At 50.6% G+C, this 20870-nt stretch overlaps 1 protein-coding gene across 50 annotated transcripts in view; it reads left to right on the plus strand.

The window, feature by feature from the left end:
- The first annotated feature begins 1551 nt into the window (after positions 1–1551).
- CELF4 (CUGBP Elav-like family member 4) overlaps positions 1552–20870 on the plus strand; it is a 290944-nt gene continuing 271625 nt past the window's right edge. For 49 of the 50 annotated variants that reach the window (XM_044383144.3, XM_044383146.3, XM_044383145.3 and 46 more), the window contains exon 1: positions 1567–1852. In XM_044383144.3, coding sequence (XP_044239079.1) covers positions 1567–1852 — 286 coding nt within the window. Of the gene's footprint in view, positions 1853–20870 lie in introns of all 50 variants that reach the window. The other variant, XM_044383191.3, reaches the window with a different exon arrangement.

Below are 20870 nucleotides of genomic sequence, written 5' to 3' on the forward strand. Positions count from 1 at the left end.
GGGCAAAATTAAGCCGGTCCCTCGCGCTGGCTCACCGACCCGGCACGACACCCAGAGCCTGCCTCCTTCCCCGGCGGGCGAGCGGGCCGAGGCGCCCGGCTCCTACCTTCCTCCCGCCAGCCGCCGGCCGGACCAGCCGCTGCGCTTCGGGGCGGGGGAGGCCGTCCGGGACGGAAACACCCATCTCCAACCTTCCAGGCGGGCTGGGACAAGGGTCGGACCCCGAATCTCTACCCCCCGTGCCCCTAGCCAGGCCCAACTGCTCCCCAGTCCCGACCTCCCAGGTGGCTCGGGTGGCGGTAGATGCCGTGCGGTAAGGCGAAGATTTGGGGCTGCTCTGGCAGGTTGGGAATTCGAGGAGGAAAAAAGCAGAGAGACACGGAGAGAAAGAGAGCGCGCGCGAGAGAGCTCTTGTCTATAGATTTATCCACATAATATATATTTATGTAGCTTTTTTTCTCTCGACACTGATCAATGCGCACTCGGATCGCTGGGCGGACTCCCTCCAAGCCGACTCGCTTTTTCTAGTCTAAGTAAATAAATAAAGGGAACCAGATGGGAGAAAAAAGCGCCCATTCCACCTCCGCCGCCGCCTTCGCCGCCGCCCCGCCCGCCATCCCTGCCTTTGCTTCGCCCGCCTGGCGCCCTAATAGAGCGCAGCTCGGTGGATAATGCCCCCCCCCACATACCCACACGAAAATGAAAATCAATGTTTTAAAAATACAAAAAGTTGCACCTGCTGTTATTACAAAAAGAACCCCCAAAAGGCAAAGAGGAGGCCAGCAGCCCCGTTCCTAACGGGGACCCGCTCCCTGCGGCCGCCGGGCCCGGAATCTCAGCGCCTCCCAAAGAGCCATGCGCCTGGCGCTATTTATAGCCGGGGGCTGTCTCGGACTGTACCACCGCTGCTCGCCGGGGCCGCCGACGGGGGAGGCGCGGCGGGGCCGGCGCCGCCCCACGCCGTCCTGCTCCAGGCCGCCGCCCGCCGCCGCGCGGGAGCCCCCCCCCGTCTCGCCCTCTCCGGGCCCCTTGCCCCCCTCCTCCGCGCGCGCTCACTCGCCGCCCCCACCCCTGGTCTGACTGGGAACTTGAACCGGTCCAGCCTGTTTAAACGGAAAGGACAGAGATCCTGTCTGTTCAATGTAAAAAAAAGAAAAAAAAGAAAAAAAAGAAAGAAAAGAAAGAAAGAAAAGAAAAGAAAGAAAGAGAAGAAAAGAAAGGAAGGAAAAGAAAAATTAAAAAAAAAAAGGAAAGGAGAGGAAAAAAAAGAAAAAAATCAGATCAGGCCGAAAAAGAGAGAGAGAAAGAGAGAGGGAGAGAGAGAGGAGAGAGGGAGGGAGAGAGAGAGCGGGGAGAGGAGAGAGAGAGCGCGAGCGCGAGCGAGCGAGAGAAGAGAGGAGAAAGAGAGAGAGCAGAGAGCGAGAGGAGAGCGAGGTGTAGAGAAACCGAGGGGGAGAGAACCCGAGTGTGTGTATGCGTGTGCGTGTGTGAGCGCGAGCGAGCTTGCGAGGGAGAAGAGCGAGAGAGTGCGAGCGAGAAAGAATAAAAGGAAAGAAGATTTTCTCTATGTATATAAAGATGGCCACGTTAGCAAACGGACAGGCTGACAACGCGAGCCTCAGTACCAACGGGCTCGGCAGCAGCCCGGGCAGCGCCGGGCACATGAACGGATTAAGCCACAGCCCGGGGAACCCGTCGACCATTCCCATGAAGGACCACGATGCCATCAAGCTGTTCATTGGGCAGATCCCCCGCAACCTGGATGAGAAGGACCTCAAGCCCCTCTTCGAGGAGTTCGGCAAGATCTACGAGCTTACGGTTCTGAAGGACAGGTTCACAGGCATGCACAAAGGTGAGTGCACCTTTCCCTCCCAACTTTGCCGGGGAAAAGGAGCGGGCGGGCCGGCCGGCCGGCGACGGACGAGCGGGAGACGGCGCGAGAGGGAGCCTCGGGCGGACGCCGAGGAGGGAGGCGCTCGGGCAGCAGAGACCAGGACTGGGGTGCGTGGGGAGCTGTTCGCTGGGGCAAGGCTGGCTTTTGGGCGAGGAGCTGATAGAAGCGGTGCGGTGGGGAGAGCAGCGGAAGCAGAATATGGAGAGAAAGAGAGAGAGGATCGAGGGGAAACGGGGCTTGGATTTTTGGGTGCAGCGACTTGAAAGATTGGGACGGGAACAGCTGCACCGGCCAAGCCCGGGACGCTGAGCAGACTGGCGGGCGCTCAGCGGGCCAGGGACCTAGGTGCTGTCCATCGCCGTGGTGCTGAAAATATTAAGAGGAGATGGTCTCTTCCTTCTCCGCTCCGGGCCAGAGTAGCAGGAGCGCAGCCGTCTAAAAAGAAGAGAGGTGACAAATTCAGAGAGATATTTTTATTTTGCTATCAATTTAACAGTAAACTCTCCCTGTCGAGCTATGTGCCTCAATAATTTGGTTGTGGTGTGAGTGGTGGGGGAGGGGGTGTTTGATGTTTGAAGGAAGGAGGGACAAAACCTAAGGCAAGATTTAGCAAGGAACCAGCCATCCCCTGGGTGGAGTGGGGGGTCGGGGAAGCCTGAATGATCCCCTTCTCAGGAAAGCGGAGCTTTGGGGGAAAAAATCTGTGTGTGCAAGAAATGCATTTTGAAGGGTGTAGCCTAAATTATCCCAAACTCACCATGCAGAGAGGTTTATAGTACATTATTGCTCTCCTTCGAAGCAATCATTGCTAGTGAGTGCTTGGGGGAGGGGGAGACAGAATAATCAAAGAATTAAAAGCCAGCAACTTTTTAGGAAAGTGGTCATGAGAATTGTCTGCAGCCTGCCTGTTTTTTCCTTGTTTTATTATCTTTAAGGCAGATCCCCAAACGTGTTCAGTTGTAGAACGTGTGTGGGTGGCTGGTGGGTGACGAAATTAGCCCAGTGCTCCGCTCCCTAACAGTAATGTATAGGATGTGCAGTGGGGATTAATCTGGGCTGGAGCTGTGTGGGCAAGTTAAATGCTTTCTGAGAGAGATTGATCGTCAGGCAGGGAAGGAGCACCGGGCTAAGGAAGTTGTAAGGGATGTGTATGGACATTCCGTTTTTAATAAACAGTAGTGTGGAGAGCCACTGAAGATGCTGTGTTAGAGCTGGTGGTTTTAAAGATGAAAACACACACACACACGCACACCCACCCACACACAGAGAGCAGCCTCATCCTTGGCCACAAATGGGCTATGAACAGAGCTGATCCTCCGGCACATTAGGTGCAGAGCGCAGAGCTGTCTGGCTCTCTAAGCAGCAGTGGTTTTCACTATCACAACCTCCCTCCCTCCTCCAGCCCTCCCTTCATCAGAATACTAAGCAGAGCTCCAAACTCTTCATAGTTGGAGTCCCAGAGAGCAGTTTTTATTGGCGTTAGCATCTTGCAGCTTGCCTGCTGAGGAGTAAATCTTAAAGTTAATGGCATGTTGAGTAGCACAGAAACACAGCAGAATGGAAATATACTGGGTTTGCTGGGGTGGGGTGAGGGTGGGGGCTGTAATGGAGAGACAAACCAACCTTTCTCCAATATGGAGAAAATGTCTGTCTGATCAGAAGAGAGACTGGAAAGGTGAAACGGGGAGGCAGTCTTTGAAATAACATTTGTTTCCTTTTCCCCCCTTCTTCTCAAGTCAACCGTATCTTTGTAGTTTTTCCTTTTCCAATCAAGCTCCCTAGAAGCTAATCAAGGTTTGTATCAAACCTGTGTCATTCTCATATGTCCCCAGATTTAAAAATAGTAATAATGAAAATTTAAAAAGCATAAATAGGGAAATCCTTTGCCCATCTTGGTGATCAGTTCTTGTGGTGATTTAAGCTTTTAAAGTTAAAAAAAAATCAGAACCCCCCAGAGGCAAAAGACAGTTGTGGAGAGCTGAGCTTCTCAAGAGATCCGGGTCTGGAGCACTTTATTTACTTCTTTATTTCAAATGAAGATAAACTTTAACAATATTCCTTGGTTTCTTCTCACAATCCCTTGCTGGGATCATCACTATGTTTTTGATGTTATTTGGGCTCCCTTGTATTATAGCAAAGAAGTAGAATTATCATCATTTGCGTCTGGAAGCTAGAGAAGGTTATGTTATAGTTATTTAATATGTATCATATATATAATACACATATCTGGCCAGGATTCCTAGAACAAGCAAAACTTCATTTTCTAAATGATTCTTCCTCTAAACTGGCTCAGTCAGTGGCAGGCAGGCCCGTTGGCTCCGGCATGCTGGGTGTCTCGTTGTCGCAGCTCACCCTTCAGAGCCTGAGCACATAGATTTTTCCCTATGAAACTTCCTACCTCTCTATCCCCTGGATTTTTACAGGCAAGGTTGGGCCACAACGTCTCGAATAGTGCCTGGAAGCTCCAGGAGAGCTGAATAAATGAGACAGTCTCTAAGGTCTGGTTTATTCAGTCCTAGAAGAGTTTGAACTCCTCTTTCAGAAATACAGCCTGATTTGTTAGCTAATCCTGATAAAATAAGCCTCCAGCCACCTTAAAAAATTACTCCCTTGCCATTGGTGATTAATTACTGTTAAGTCAAAAAGCATGATGAGGCTTGGAGAATGAAGGTTGCATTTGACTTCTAGATTTTCCCCAACTCTAAATTGACAACATGAAGCTAGGGATAGAAACATGCCTTTGTTAAGCCTGGTTTCAGGGCATGTTTGTGGCTCTTTCTCTCCCCTTTTTGAATTTCTAACTTCTAATGAATCATACTGGGATAAAATTGAGAAACATGACAGGATACTGGCCTCCAGTGTGGATGGCATCTGCATGTTATTGGCAAGAAAAAAAAAAAGAAGAAAGGGGGGGGAGAAAGAAAGAAAGAGAAGAAGAGAAAAGAAGAGAAAAATGATTAAAAATTAAATTAAATGCATGAGATTTCAGGTGGATATGCATCTGTTGGCCACCTGCCATTTCAGGTAACTAAAGAAGGAAGGAGTTCTAAGGGTTAATGGAATACCTGCCATGCGTAGAGTGAACCTTAAAAGGCAATTACTCCAGTCAAATTGGGAGTCCGTGGAGGAGGGAGTGGGTGGTGTTGTGGAGCAAACCCAGCCATAGCAGAGAAAGGCTGTTGGGCTGGGGAGGCAGCAAATAGCAGTTGTGGACTGGGGTAATTACTGTAAAGGTAAATTCACCCCCTGGAGACCAGAAAGCACTTGGGCGGGGGTGGGGGAGATCTGGGTGCTAGGCAGAGAAAGAAAAGAAGAAAAAAAGCCCAGAATTATAATTCAAAGAAATAACACCCAAAGAAGAAAACCCAGTTTAATGCAAACTCCCAGGCTAACTCAGAGTCTTCTTTTCTCCCCCCATTAGAAGCACTTTGAGAAAGATTGTTTTTTCCAGGCTCCAAAGAGAAAGACATTGTACTATTGATTAGAGAGGAGAGAGGCAAACTCCCTGGGTAGCAGCAGAAGTGAGCTGAGGACCAATTTTGCCCCTTCCTATAGAATTTTTTCCTCTTGGGGAAAGGAAGAGGTCACCCACTAGTCTAATTCTTTCCTTCTCTCACTTTACATTTATTTCTCTTTTCTTTTTTTTATTTCCTGGAGAACAAACAGAAGCAGTGACTGAAAATACATACACACGCATACCCATGCCTGCTAACACACACACATACACAGTCGGTGGATCACACATGAACAAGCCAGCAATCCATTCATAACTTTGGTCTTGTCTAGCAGGATAGGAGGCAGCAAAGACTGAGTTACTGGGAGACATAAAGACTAGTGCTCTCTGGATAGCCATATTATAATGCATTATCTTTGAAGTCATTTAAGTCCAATTTAAGTGGTATTTAGTATAATATTTATGAATTAATGTAATCTAAACATAGGGCTGTCCCCAAAGGTTTAAACAGCCTTTACTACTGATGTGTGCTTGTTCCCGGAGCCTGCGATGCATTTTAATCTAAACAGCCAAGCCCATATCACAGTCCCTCTTGTTAACCAGTCAGAACAGATCTGTGCCTGGGTAACCACTCTGCATTGAGATTTTCCCCCACTGCATGGAGGAAAATAGAGTCTACTGGCAGCCCCAGAGTGCTCCCAACCCAGGATCCACAGCTGCAGGGACTTCAGCCCCTTATACTTCCACACTACATCCAGAGGGAGGGTGGGGACAGAGTAATTGAACCTTCTGTGGGTTGAACTCCGGAGAGTGTATCATTTTAAAATATACTCATCACCAAATATACAACCTCTCATTTCAATGGTACCTGAGTAAGAAGTGCCCGAAGCCCCTTGGTTTGGGGTGCAGCTGGGAGAAAGGGAAATGCAAGTGTTATGGTTGTTTTGGTGATTCTTGACCATCTTCATAAAAGTGTGTCTCATATTTTCATTTAAGATGTAGCAATTCTCAGAACATCGAGTTTCCACCACTTGACTTTAGCCGAGAGGGCTCCTTGTTTTGTTTTGTTTTTTTTTCCTTAGATAGGTGAATTAAAGCCAGTGAGTCTCTATCTGATTTGTGTTTTCAAATGAGTCTAAGAGACAGTGAAGCTGGAAATATCAGCATGGGTATCAGCTCAATTAAGGCACTTTCAAAAAAAAATTTACTTTGAAAAATAAAAATTCAGTCTGTCCAGGGAAAGACACTGGTAGAATGGCTGGGCACACACCTACAGTTTTTAAAAAGAAAGATTTACCTTGTGAGAAAGAGATGAAAAATGAGGTAAGAATAACATTTAAAAAAATACAAATTTCACTAAGGAAAATAAGCAATAGTGAACATTACAAAACTAATGTAAACCAAAGCCACAGCCCCCGTAGAAAACCTCCAAACCCCAGATGTTTGTAAGTATCCTATGTAGAAGCAAAGAAAAAAATTATTGGGAAATAATTGATTTATTGAAGAGACTGGTGGTTATTTGCTGCTTGTACAATATTCATTTATCTTTTAAAGAGACTCCCTCGGAATCAACACACAGATAAATTAATATGCACATGTGCCGTCTATGCACCCATGTGCAAGCATGACTAAGCGCATCCCACACATATGGGAACCAGGGCTGGCCTAGATTTCACTGCAATTCGACGGGGAGATGTTAACACTCTTTTCCCCCCTCAGCTTTAATGGGAATTCTAGATTGGGTTGAAAGAACCCCCTTGGCATACTTTCACTCTCTCCACCTGCTCCAGTTGGCTGGATGTTTGTGGCTTCTCAAACACAAAACAAAATAAAACAAAAAGAAAACCTTTTCTTAAGTAGAGTCACAGCTTGGAAAAAAAACAAAACAAGGGAACGCAATTATAAAAATGTATGCCGTAGATATGTGCCCCATAACACATGCATATTATAAAGTTGTCAGAGTACTGGTTTCCAGCAGAACCAGCAAAGAGCTGGTTTCCAGGGGCACTTTTGATGCCCAGTGACCACACCACACTCCAGGGACCTGAGCGTGGCCATCACTCTCACTGTTATTAGTATGATCATCCACGTTATTATAATTCATGGACCAGGATGGAAGAGGGGCTTCTAAGTGATGCCTGAGAAGAAACCCAAGACACCACATCCTTCACTGAGAAAACAGCTGGTCTCGCTCACCTCAGATGGTTTTGGGGGAAACATTACAGAGCTCACACATCATCAGAAGGTGGTCTGTTTCCAAACTGACCCAGGAAAGATCTCTTCAAAGGGGATTTGGAGTGGGCAGGCCGTAGAAGAGAGGGAAATATAACCAAAAATGAAGCCCCAAATCACAGGCAGAGCAAAAGGGAAACTGAAAGTTGTAGGGCCCAAATGCCAGTCGGAAGCTGGGAGTGCTGGTTGACAGCAGCTGAAACGCAGTGTTTCTGAACTTGGAAGGGAAATCCCACGTGACATGCAGAGAGAAGCGCTAGAGAGTGTGAAAATCTGTGTGTGTCTGCGGGTCCTGGAGGGTTGGGGGAGGGGAGATGTTGCAGCCTGTGTGGGTGTTGGTGTGAGCATGTGTGTGTGAACTTCTGTTTGTATGTGTGTTTGTGTGTCCAGGAAAGAGATGATAAATGCAAATGGCACTGGAATGATGTCAGGGGTAGTTCCAGCTTGTGAGGCAGTATGCATGAGCAGGGAGATGGTTCATGGAAAAGGGGAGAATTTGACGAGGCTGACGCTGTCCTTGTGATTACGTCCGTGCTCCACCTCAGAACCCATAGCTTGGATTTGTCAATGATCTAAGTTCCAGTGTGCAGGTGTGCTCTTGTGTATCTGCCTGATATCTCCACCCAAAAGTCCAGGCTTAAAAAAGGGTTCCATCTCCCCCCACTCATCACCCTTCAGATGCTTTCCTGCTTCAACTCACCTATGGACTCATTTCAGAAATGACCTTCCATCTGGGAGCTGAGTGGCCAGCCACAGAACCCGGCTCTCTGCAGAGATAATTCCCTCCACCCACTGCATTTCCTACCCCACCCGTTGCCCCTTGGCATCCCAGCCCTCTTGTGGTGTTTAACACACACACACACACACACACACACACACACACACACACACACGACTTGACCAAGTCAGTCAAGCTAGCCCCTCCAAGCAGAGTGCTGTGTTTTCCCTCAATGCAAGCAGGGGGTGGCAGGGACCAGAATGCCCTCCTTTTGGTCTCTTCACAACAGAAGCACATTCATCCCCTCTACCTTTGCCTTTTTAAATTCACAGATTCTCCAAGAATCACAAAAAGCATCTAATCTTAACCAAATAGCCTAGGGCAGGGGAACAGAACCCCCAACTTCGTTGTAACCCTTTTATCATCAGCCTTCATCTCCCCCCTTTTCCTTCTCCTCATTGCCATTAAGACACCCTCAGAAATCGCAAGGTGGGGCCTAAAAAGAAAGATCCATGTTCCACTTGACAACGTAGGTAGGGTGCAGTTAGAAATGCCAGGACAAAAAGACAATGATAAGGGTAGAAATGATGACAGAAGAATTTCCAGAGTTGTGCTTGCCCTGAGGGCTTCCTTGTCTCCACATCCGGTGGCCACTGGATGGGTGTAAAGCCTCAGCCTCAGCCTTGCCGGCAGGAACCAACTAGGAAGCCAGGTGGGCAGCCCCAGGGTCACTGTCCTCCTTTCCAAGTCCCTTTGGAAGTAGAAGGGGATGTTTTCAGGACCATATGCTCACAGGCCTTCTCCCCTTCTACTTGCTCCATATTTGGTTTCTCTTATCCTCCCTTGTATCTCCCCCCAGCGCGAGCTGACTGAGGCTCTCAAACAGAGCGATTCCCAGCAGCTCAGCTCAGGAACAAATCCTACGTGACCATCTGCAAAATGTAAATAAATGGGTGCCCTCATGGAGACAGACGTAGTTCTGGTTCTGTGAGGACAGAACAGCCAAAAATATTGATCAAAGCTCAGGAAAAAAAATTGATAATGAGCTGGCCTCCAACAACAGTTTAATTGACAGAGACTTCCGAAGGCCGGCTCTGGACAGCGCATACACTGACCACAATGTTACTTTATTGCAATACACTCTGCTTTAATTAATTATCACCTTTGTCAAAAGCGGCTCCAGATCAAAGGTTTCTAGATACTTAACAGATCTTACTAACAAAGCCCCCCGTGCATTAGGCTATCCCCCGGCTCTCCAGTGAGGCAAGTGAGTTTCTTTCCCATTTTCCTTCCCTCTTAGCTGTGAGCTTCTTCCTCTTTGTTAAAGATAAATGGTTCCTGCTGCACAGCCTCCCTGTCCTGGGACAGGGATTTCGAGGGGTGTTGTCTGCAGAGGGCAGTGGCTGCCATTCTGCAGCTATTTCTAAAATGACACAACTGAGACTAGATTCACCTTTGAGTCTTTCTGGCTGAAATGGGGAGTGTCAGTAGAGGAAAAAAGAATTCACAGAAATGCAAAAGGTATGTGTGTGTGTGTGTGCGTGTGCACGTGCACAAGCAACAGCGTGCACATCCACATAAATATTATGGGATCGATGCATTTCACATCCACTGCTCACACCTCTTAACTTCTCCCTCCTGTCTCTTGAGCACCTGTGCTACTGTCATATTTCACTCTGAGAAATGCTCGCAACTGAAGCGTGCATAGATGATGCTGTATCGAACCGAGCCATTGTTTGGATTCGGTTGTGGAGTCCGGGTGCCTGGTGAAGGATTATCCTTGCCTGGGGTAGGTGGTGCCTAAAGAATTCACTTCTCAGGACAGGACGGGAACCTCACTCTCCAGAGTCCCCAAAACCTACAAACTGACAGGTGACTTACTTGAAAGCAACCCTTGGAGTCGTTCTAGGCAAATTTGAATGCCATACGTGGCTGTTTGTTCATTATTCTAATTTAATGATGCAGTCACACCTAATTAATCCATGTCTGGTTTATTCATACACTATGTCTGAGGATCCAAAAGATTTCTCTAGCTAGCCGGCTTCCCTTTACAGGGGCAAGTAAGGGGCTCCCCTGACAAGTGATCATGTCTGGGTCTAAACAGGAAGAAATCCGTGTTGCCTGACTTGATAGAGGCACTGTCCCTGACACCACTGTCCCTGCAGGCAGGAGTAACAGCAACCACAGAGAGATGCCGCGGTGAGCTCTGTGTGCCCATCCTGACACACATGACCACACAAAGCGTGCATTCTACCACAGAACCCTTCTAATAGGTAATGGGCCACACCCCTGGCGTGCGATAAATAACCAAGTGTGTGAAGCAGTCCTCTGATCAGGAGTTTCAGACGTAGAAGGTGGAGAAGCCGAGCTGAGTCAAACTCCTCTCTCTGCCCTTAAGAAAGTGGAGCCCCATCCGTTGTTGCCATTGCACAGATAAAGAGACTGAGGCTGGAAGCATCATGCCCCCAAAGTCAAGCCTGCAGCATGGCCTTCAGCACACCTCCCTGTGGCTGGCTGTGGCCAGCCTGCTGCCAGCGACCGTTGCCTCTTGCCTGGCAGGTACATTGAGAGAACGAGGCATCAACCTAATAACATCCTTATAAAGCCAAGCCTCCTGCACAAGTCCTAGGAGACAAGAGGCATCCAAAGATCAAACACTACATCACAGTGTATTTGTAGGAACTCTCTGATTCTGCTACCTCCTTATAATGCTCTAATTGACTATTTGATCAGCTCTAAAAGGGCCAGTATTCAAGACAGACTCACACACACACGTGCATATGCACATCCACGTGCACGCTCACATATACATGTGCACGCACACGTACATACGCTCCCCACACAAGCTCCTGCATGCAGACTTTGTCTTGCACGCACTGCCGTACCCACAGCAACTCATCTAACAAGGGTAGATTCTCACAGGAGATGCTTGAAGGTGAGTGAAAAGCACACACCTAAGATTGTTCATGCCCTTCCAGTAATGGGCTTATCAATAGCTCTTAAAGAAATGTGACAGCCAGCCCAGAGTGATTCAGTTGTGCGGACAAAGGTCAGCGTATAGATATCCATTATTAATAATATCAATATCTTGGTTGACCAATATAACCAGAAACTGTATCATGTCGCTGCTGATGGGTGAGGCTGGGAGGGCTCCACGGCAGCAGCAGGAAATTATACCCATGTAAAATTAATCATATTGACTGCTTCTAAGAATATACGGAGAGGCGAAGATGTTGGTAGTGTTTGCCATGGTGGAAGAGGGGGACCTTATTCCCAGAGGCTTCATGGTCTTGAACTCCTGGAAGGAGCCCAGGGGGAATGGAGGCGTCCCTGGGTGACCGATGAGAACACTCTCCCTCATCCGGCCTCTGCTTTCCAGAAGGGTGAGACAGAGGAGAGGTGTTCTCTGGACAGGAAAAGAAAGAAATAGGATCCCCTAACCATTATCCACCCAACATATCCATATCTTCCTGTCAAATCAATACTTGGCTTGGCTTTGTCTCACCGGATGAGGCACAGAGAGCATCCTTGCACCACTGTGTGAAGAGGCCCATCTCCAAAGGGCTGTCATGAGGTAATATTCCCAGTTATGTGGTGGGATACTGGCCCCGGGAGATGCCCGTGTGTACTCCTCAACTTAGAGGTCCCAGAAAGAAAGGCACACAATCAAATCACTCACCATGACTGGGTTCTTGGGACCAGAGCCAAGGGCTTAGAGTCTGGTGGAGTCAGGAATATTCTGGACTTTGGAAAGCCATTGCTCGCTGAGGCTCACCTCCTGTCACAGTGAGTAGGATTGTATCCTGGCCTTGGAATTCCCTTCTGGCATGCCCCTGACCCCTCACTCCCTTGCCTGCCAGAGTTGCAACTCAGGATGTTTCTGACTGTCCTTGGCAGCCCTGGGCAGTATCTGGAAGGGAGGGAAGGAAAGGAGAGGATCCCAGTGGCTTGGGGCTCCTCAGTGAGGAAGAAAGGAAACAGGGCTGGCAGGGAAAGCCCACTAGCCTTTGGATCATTCCTCCTCTCTGCGGAGGCAGCCGGAAGGGAGCCTGCTTTAGGGGCCAGGTCCCATAGCTGGTGACGCACTATTGGAGATGGACCTTGAAAGTGCAAGGGAGAGAGCTGCGACTGTAAAGGAGGGTGACCAGTGGCGCCTGTGGCTGGAATGGGAGATGGAACTTCTGAGGGCTGGATGCGCCCCTTGCCATAGGGAACATTTGGGCCTCAGCCAACAGGCCGCATCTACCTTCCTCTGACCTGCCTCCCCTCCCCTAGCTCCAGACACACTCAGAGTTCTGCCCACGTGCTTACACCCAGCCCTCCGACCAAGCGCATTGGCCAGACTCTCTGCTCCCTCCCCAGTGCTAGTGGCCCAGCCTTCCTAGCAGAGGCTCAGCCCCCAGACCACCCAGAACAGCTCCTGGACTTGCTCCCAAACCAGCAGGACTAGGCACAGCCACAGAGGGCCTGTGGGGAGGATAGGTCCCGGCGCCAAGGTCGTTCTCCGTCCACAGTGCCGCATCCCCCTCCTGGACCCAAGACCTGGATCTAAGAAACTCTAGGAGAACAGCCAAGAGCCCAGAAGCCAGGCCCCTCCTCTCGACCCTTCCCCTACCTACTGTGCATGCGGAAATGCTCCCCTCTCCACCAGCGGTCGCCTGCCATCTGACGGTGAGAGGGGGAACTTCCTGCTCTCAAGCGCGGGGCCCCTGACAAGGAAGGCTGTCCTGTCGCAGTCAGGCTGCCCTGGAGGAGCTGCAGAGCAGACCTCTCCCTTGCCCCTGTCCTTCCTTCCACCTCCCGGGATGGGGGGGCACTCCTCTTATGCATGGGAGCCCCCTGCTCGAAGGGGAGGCACAGGACCCTGGGCCAGACCCCTCACTGGGCCCCAGCGGGGGGAGCCGCAAAACAGAGCCACACAAAAAAAGAAAGGAGAATCCAAAAATCCAGAAAGTATTGTAGTTTCAATGGGTATGTGAGTTTTGTTGCATTTCCAAAATGAATAATTAGTTACAGTTTAACATGGGTTTTATTCTTTTTTTTTTTTTTTTTTTTTAAGAATTTTTATTTATTTATTCGACAGAGAGAGAGACAGCCAGCGAGAGAGGGAACACAAGCAGGGGGAGTGGGAGAGGAAGAAGCAGGCTCATAGTGGAAGAGCCTGATGTGGGGCTCGATCCCAGAACGCCGGGATCACGCCCTGAGCCGAAGGCAGACGCTTAACCGCTGTGCCACCCAGGCGCCCCAACATGGGTTTTATTCTTAATTCCGTATGTTGGGCACCAGAATCTTTTCCATGCTTAGGACCTGTAACGAGTCTAAATTGAAATTGCTATATCCCTCAACTTTTGCAAAAGCCCCCCACAGGACACACACACACACACACACACACACACACACACAAGCGTGCACACTCAACCCTGTGCCTTATGAAACAGATTCGGGCGGAGGAGCGATCACGTAGGGGTTAAGGGCCCACGGGCCACCCAGGTCCAACGGAGGCAGGGACGCCAGTCACGTTGGTCGTGAAAGTGAGGGAGAACAGCACAGAGGTACTGACTTATGTCCGTGCTTCATTTTTGTCCCCATGTTTAAAAGTATTTTTGTTGAAAGATAAGACCTTCTTTATGCTCATTGTAATTATTTCAGTAAGTAAACTGTTAGGTTTATTTTATTTTTTAAAGATTTATTTATTTATTTTAGAGGGGGGAGGGGCAGAGGGAGAGAATCTTAGGCAGACTCCCTGTCAAGTGCAGAGCCCGAAGCAGGGCTCGATCTCAGGACCCATGAGATCATGACCTGAGCCAAAATCACGTGTTGGACGCTTAACCGACCGAGCCACCCGGCACCCCTAAGCTATTTATTTTAGAGTCAGTTTTATTTTAGAGTCAATTCTGTTGCCATTGTGTTGAGCAAGTTTGAAAATCCACTGGAATGAGGAGGAAAGGGTGAGGCCCGGGACAGGGCAGCTGAGTGTGTCCCTAGAGAGAGGAGGGTAGCACGAATTACAGGGCAGTGTCTCCGTGCAGGGAGAGCATGCCCTTAGGCTTCAATGCATGGCCGCTTGGCAGATGTGGTTGCAATGACAGCAGAGAGGGGAGGGGAGCGTGCAGGAGCAGGGCCCCAGGCCACACCCAACGAGCTGGAGCCAGGGGGCAGCCAGACTCCTGCTCCCTTTGGTCTGAAACCCCTGTCTGCCCCTCACACTGTCCCTAAGGCCCTAGTTTATTTCTCCCTAGTTTCTCAAGTTCCTCTGCAAAGCATTCATTAACTCTGAACGTTCTGAACTGTCTCAGCTGAGCCGATGCTTAAAAGTGTGTCCCCCAGTAGTAGCCACATAGCAGGGAGGACAGGGTCCCCGAGGCCAGCGGAGGCAAGAGGAGGAGCCTGCTGGGCCAAGAGCAGGGGCATCATTGACCCAACTGCAGTGGGCCTTTGCAACACCCCCAAATAGCCCTCCATGAGGCAGAGGCAGGCTTCTGTAAAATAGAGCACATGTAAGGCATTCCAGTCTGGTGGGGGAGACATGCCACGCCCCCCACTGGGAAGCCCTGGGTCCCATACTGCAGATGCAGGCCTCCCTCAAGGAGACACAGATTCACGTGCAACTCAGGGGCTCTGGAAGTCGAGCCCTCTTCTTGAAGGGTGGGAACCCACCCTCACCACCACCAAATAACTGGATGGGGCAGAGAGCAGCAAACCCACAAATATAAAAGTACCTAGTGCCTAGGCCCTGTATGGGGAAAGAAGTAATCAGATAGGAGTACAGCCTTCCTGCCCAGGGGAGCTTGGCCCTGAGCACCCAGGTAGTGAGGGGTGGCAGAAGCCAAGGCTGGCGCACAGGAACGACACAGAGCAGGGAGGCTGGATTGCTGACGGGCCCCATCGCTTTGTTTCGTCTCGTCATTACATTTTGGTTCTGCCCCACTGCAGTGAAGTCTCCTTCTCAGGCTAGTGGACAAAAGACTTTCTCACTTGGAATAAATCGGTACCCAGTACGAGTCTGGCTGAGGGAGGAGTGGTGGGGGTCAGGACTAGATGAAGAGGCTACAGTTCTGTCCCAGGAAGTTAGCGACACACACAGGACCTGCAAGGGCTGGCCTCACTTGCTGTGGGGCTGCAGTGCCCTTCAGCTGCCCCAGCTGCAGCCCACTTGGGCCAAGAACTTAACTCGTGGAATAGTTAAACCTGTGGCCAGTTTCCCCGCCACCAAGGCAGGCATCCAGATTATCCCCATAGGCTCACTCAGCTGAATGTCCCAGGATAAACTATGAGATTCTGGAGGTTAAAATCTTCCCATGCCCTCCACCCTTCCCCTGTGCCCACGGCTGGGGGCAGCCAGGCAGTGGGGATGAAGCCAAGGAACAGTGTTTCCTGGGATGACAATGGTGTTGCAGTTAGAGGCATCTTGGGACATCCCAGGAAGAACTGCTCCCTGTGTGGGCAAGGGTGCGAGGGCTCCTGGGCAGCCCATTTACTGCAGGGGAACAATTAGGTTGCCTCTCCATCACTGGGAGAGGAAGCCAGCCCAGAGGAGCAGGAATAATGAGGTGACCTTTGGGGCCCCAAACAGTCTTGTAGCCGACTTTCTAGGGGAGGCAAACTCTCCTCTTTAGGCCTTCCACAGAGCTTGACCCCTGGCATCTTCCTGACCCCAGGGGGGTCTCAGAGGGTGGGCAGAACTGGACTCTGTCACGGAGCTGGAGTAGCTGGACAACTCCGCTTCTGGCAGGGTGTGGGAGGCTCCTTCCAGAGACCCCCAGGGACCCCCAGGCCACGTACCCCAAGCCCCAACGCTCCCAGGCCTCCCCACCTTCCTGGGACAATGGCCCCCATCCCCGAGTGACCTCCTTTTCCTATCCTCTCAAAGTCCTGCCCCCTGCTGATCTGACAAATCAAACTGGGCAGATGTGTCCCTGGCGGCTAATGGACATTAATGTGTTACCATCTCTGGTGACACGTGCCTCGTACAGGGATCTTTTAGAGCCTGGGCTGTAACCATAAGAAACATCTCCAATGGGGGGATCTGGGCCTAGGCCAGGCTAGAGGGAGTCACTGTGAGGCTGGGAGGCCCCTGGCTACTCGGGTCTGCCTGGCCTAAAGCTGCATCGCCAGGGACGCAGGATTCCTCCTCCCATGCCGCAGTGCCAGGGGGACCCAGGCAGCTGAAGGGCTCATCACCCTGCTATCCCCCGGCAGGAGGCTGCCTTGCCAAAGGTCTAATCAAATATTAAACATGGTCGGTAAACTTAAACCAGCGTCATGTCTGAGTGCGAGGCTCTCCCCGACAGCGGCCCAGCTTGGGGACGTTTCTAGCCAGTTTTGCCTGGGTGCTGGGGTGAAGGCATCTTCATTCAGGCCCCACTGGAGGCAGGAAAAAGGGAGACAGACGGGGACCATGGCAGGGAGTGAGGCTCCTGGCTTTCCTCCTCCCTTCTGTTATTCATTTCCTCTGATTTTTATCTAATCTCTCCTGATTGTTCTGGTGAAACTTAATAGACAAAGTGAATTTTTATTACATCATCAATATAATCTCCAGCTAATCAGCAGACACAGGGCCACCGCAAGCCCTATAGCTCCTCACCTGGCTTCATAAATAGTGGGAACAATCACCGCCAAGCGAGACTCTCCCACCTCCTCCCGAGAGGGCCCTCTCCCTGCTTCTCCCTTTCCCCAGACCTATTCCTGGAGTTTCTGCCTTGCCAGGGACCCCCCTGCCCAGTGGGCCCCATTGCTGGTCCATGGAGATTTCTTCCTCCTTCCTATTTTTCATTTTCTTCCTCCCAGCTCCAGCGGTTAAAATCACAAATCTGGGGCTGGTGTTTCGAATGCCAAAATAGCCTAATGTCAACTGATTTTGATCCTACTTGCCTCTGTGCTAGCAATATGACATGTCGTAAGATATTATGTAATCCTATGGCTCACAGGACATACTATAAAACACATTATATGCCAAATTAAGTCGTATGTTGCACGTTACGTATGTAACCTAGGCACTAAGGTGTTTTGGGCATTTAAAGTCAAACCATGCATATTACGTACTGTATCATAGATGCTAAATTATATATTTCATTTATATTACTCTATGCCTTCCATTTATATAGTATTTTAATCTGTAAAGTGCTTTCTTTTATATTACCACTTTTTATCCCTATTGCCACCAGGTATAGTTGATACCTTTTTTATAAAGAAAAATGGAAAAGGGATCATGAAGGAAAATTACAATCTGGTCAAATCCTGCCAGGATACAGCAGAGCAACTTAGGCTCAGACCCGGTGCTGGCAAGCCCGGGAAGGGGGCAGAGGCCAACCAGAGGGGACAGAGTCCTGGCTGCAGAGCAGCTAGGCAGGTTCCCGAGGCTTGGCCTCCTGGGCAGCCCCCGGCCAAAAGGCAAGCCTGATTTAAGAGATGATTTGTTTGGGGCTCTTTCCCCACAAACCTGCCCAAAGTTAAACGTGAAATGGAGTGTACCCTTTCTGAGACATCGCCTTGAGAGGCTGGGCCCGCTCAGTAGCATGAGACCATCTTCTCCCGTAATCTCCTGGGAGCCAGGCCACGCTGCTCTACGGTGGTCTTCATTTCAGAAACCAGCAAACATCACTTAGAGTCAAATCTCTCATAAGTAAGGTGGGTGATGAGGCTAAGGAATCTGGCTTTGGGTGTCCACTCCATCAACTTTTGGGGGGAAGAGAAATCTGCTTCGTGCAGGCAGATCAGAGCTGGCCCTGGGAATGACCAGCCACCCTTAATGAAGTCAGACCTGCGATGTCTGTGCAAAGGGCTGACTCCATGGATCTCTTCAGAGAATGGTCTGCGTGCACCTGGGGGTCATAGGCAGGCTCCTCTGATTTGAACTATCATCGCCTGATAGTTCAAGAGAGGCTTCCATCCTTGCAGGGGCCCCTGGAAGCAGGCAGTGTTTGGTGCTGTGGACGCCGCCGGCTGCAGAGGTGGCTGGCGCCCCACGGATGCCCTGCCTCCAGGAGCTGGACACCCGCGTCTCTGCCCCGCTCTGCTGCCTCGCTCAGAGGCTCAGCATCCTCCTCTGCAGTGGCCCCTGCTCATCCCACCTTTTAGGGTCATTGTGTGGATGGAATGAGTGGGGATGAGGGAAAATGTGATGAGAAAGTTAAAACCTCTGGGGTCATCGTCATGTGTTAAGCGCCAGCAGCCCCATCAGACCACAGGAAGCTCTGACAGTCTTGCTGTCTTGGAAATAGGACGGCAGGATGACATCAGGGCTCAAGGACGGACGCGAGGGAGCCCTGACCAAGCGCCCGCTCCATGACACATACACGGGGCTCTCGCTCATTCTATCTCATCCAATCCTCGTGACAAAACTACGACAGAGATGTCAGTGTGCCCCTTTGAACGCCCAGGGAACGGAAGCTCTGAGGGCAGTAACTTGACCCAGGTTCCGTGCTAGGGAAACATGGAGGCAGAATTTGCTCCCGCATTAGTCAGTGTTTCTGAGCCCACCTCATTTCCATGATTGCAGCTCCCTTTACAGATGTAAATAAAGACCATCCCCTGCGTCGCCTTCCTTTTACAGACGGGAAACTGAAGCCTGGTGACATTACAGGCTAGTGTTTTCTTAAAGCTTCCACACTGTCTTCTATGGCTCCGAGCACAAAGACACACTTGTGCACACATGTAGACATGTCAGAGATAACTGACACACCCTCATACAGAGACACATCTACACACACATATAGACACACTCACAACTAGAGACACACTCAGACACATGTAGGAACATGCTCAAATATGGACATTCAGAGCCATACTCATGCACATAAGCACACACCCTCTCAGAAATACTGCTAATACCAACACTGCAGAGTTCACAGACACACACGCATGGAAGCGCACTGACACACACACATGCATGCAGATACACACGTGAGCATACACACGTCTCCTAGACCGGCACACTCACACAGCACTCCGTCATAAGGCTTCACCGAACAAAGACGCAATTTAGCCACATCACGCTAGCAAGAGACGTGAAACCGGCTGGTTTGGAGAAGGGAGGGACAGGGTCCTAGGCCAGGGGCCCGAAGCCCTATCACTCACACCTGTGTGGCCGAGGAGCCCCACGAAGGCCACGGCCAAATTCTCCTTAGAAATCAACAAATACACAGAAGGCGTTTGCCGAGAATGCTCACTGTGCAATCTCCCTTCTGCGTCAGCCACACGATCCCAGCCAAACTTCTGCCCGTTTAAGACCAAAGGCAGGTTCTGGAGAAATGTGGGGCAGGCCTTGCCAGGGCTGCCCAGTCCCACAGTCGGCCACGGCCAGGTCTCACCTAGGTAAGGCCGGGCCCGCGAGCAGAGGGGGTGCCTCAGAGAAAGGCAAGGGGAACCAGGAGGAGAGGTGCAGTTTCACAGCCAGTCTGTCCTGGAGGCTGGAGCACAGGCTGCCTCACCTTCGGGGCTCAGAGCAAGCGCGGATGTCTGCACACCAAGTCCTCCGGTGTCCCCTAAGCTGCTCTCAGCCTGCAGGGCTCCTGTCATCCCCGGGACTACACCTGGCTCAGGCTTGGCAGAGAAAGTGGCTCTGTGCAGCTGTCCTTAGAGAACACACACACACACACACACGCACACACACACACATGCACACACGCACACGCACACAGAAAAGGGTTAGCAATGGCAGGGAGCTCATCAGAGAATGGGAAACCTATGGTTTTCTTTTCTTTAGAATAAAACCCTGAGGATCTGGGAATGAGTTCACCCAATTTGCACCGCTGAAAGGATGAGCAGACCATTTGGGAGGTGAGGCTTTCCCGAAACGAGGGGCAGGGCTGCTTTGCCACGCACAGACTTGAGCCACACGTGCAGGGTTGGCTTTGGGTTGGCTTTAGGTTGGCTTTGGGTTGCTGTTGGCTGTGGCGCGTGTGTTCTGCCCTCTCCCCCGTGTACATGCCGTGCTGACAGGTTGTGAGGGGTGAGCTTTGTGGGTACCTCTGGGGACTATGGCAGAAAGAGGGCTGTGAACGGGCATGTGTGGCTCATGCTCCTGGCACGTGCTGTGCCCATTAGAGGCATACAGTGTGGTTATCGCTTGTCCCTTTCTTTTTGCATTTAGGCTGTCTTGTGAGTTTCTTATGTGCATGTGTGTGTGTGTGTGTGTGTGTGGTGTCCTGTGGTTCATTTATGTGTGTCAGGTGTAGGAAAGCTATGTGTTCTGCCCTGGTTCTGGAAAGAGAAGGGAGGATGCAGGTAGGGATCTCTCACTGTACCACCAAGGCCACAAAGCTCCCTCGTACTGGCATTTGCTTTCAGGTGAGCCCCACACTTTCTTTCAGACCAAGGGTATCTCATGCGAGGAGTACCCTTGTCCCCATCCTAAAGCTCTGGGTCTGAGCAGAGCTCCAGAATCATCTGCAGCCCTTATTGCAGCCGCTGTGAGAACAGTGTGCACGCGCACGTGTGTGTGTGTGTGTGTGTGTGTGTGTGTGCGCGCGCGCACATGCACGCACACCTCCTTCCTTTGAGCACACTGCCATCCCAGCCGGTGAGCCACAGGCAAGGACGTGTGTGCATGTGTGTGCTCATACGTGCTGAGC

This window comes from Ursus arctos, unplaced genomic scaffold, assembly GCF_023065955.2.
Source record: "Ursus arctos isolate Adak ecotype North America unplaced genomic scaffold, UrsArc2.0 scaffold_17, whole genome shotgun sequence".
Classification (NCBI taxonomy): Eukaryota; Metazoa; Chordata; class Mammalia; order Carnivora; family Ursidae; genus Ursus; species Ursus arctos.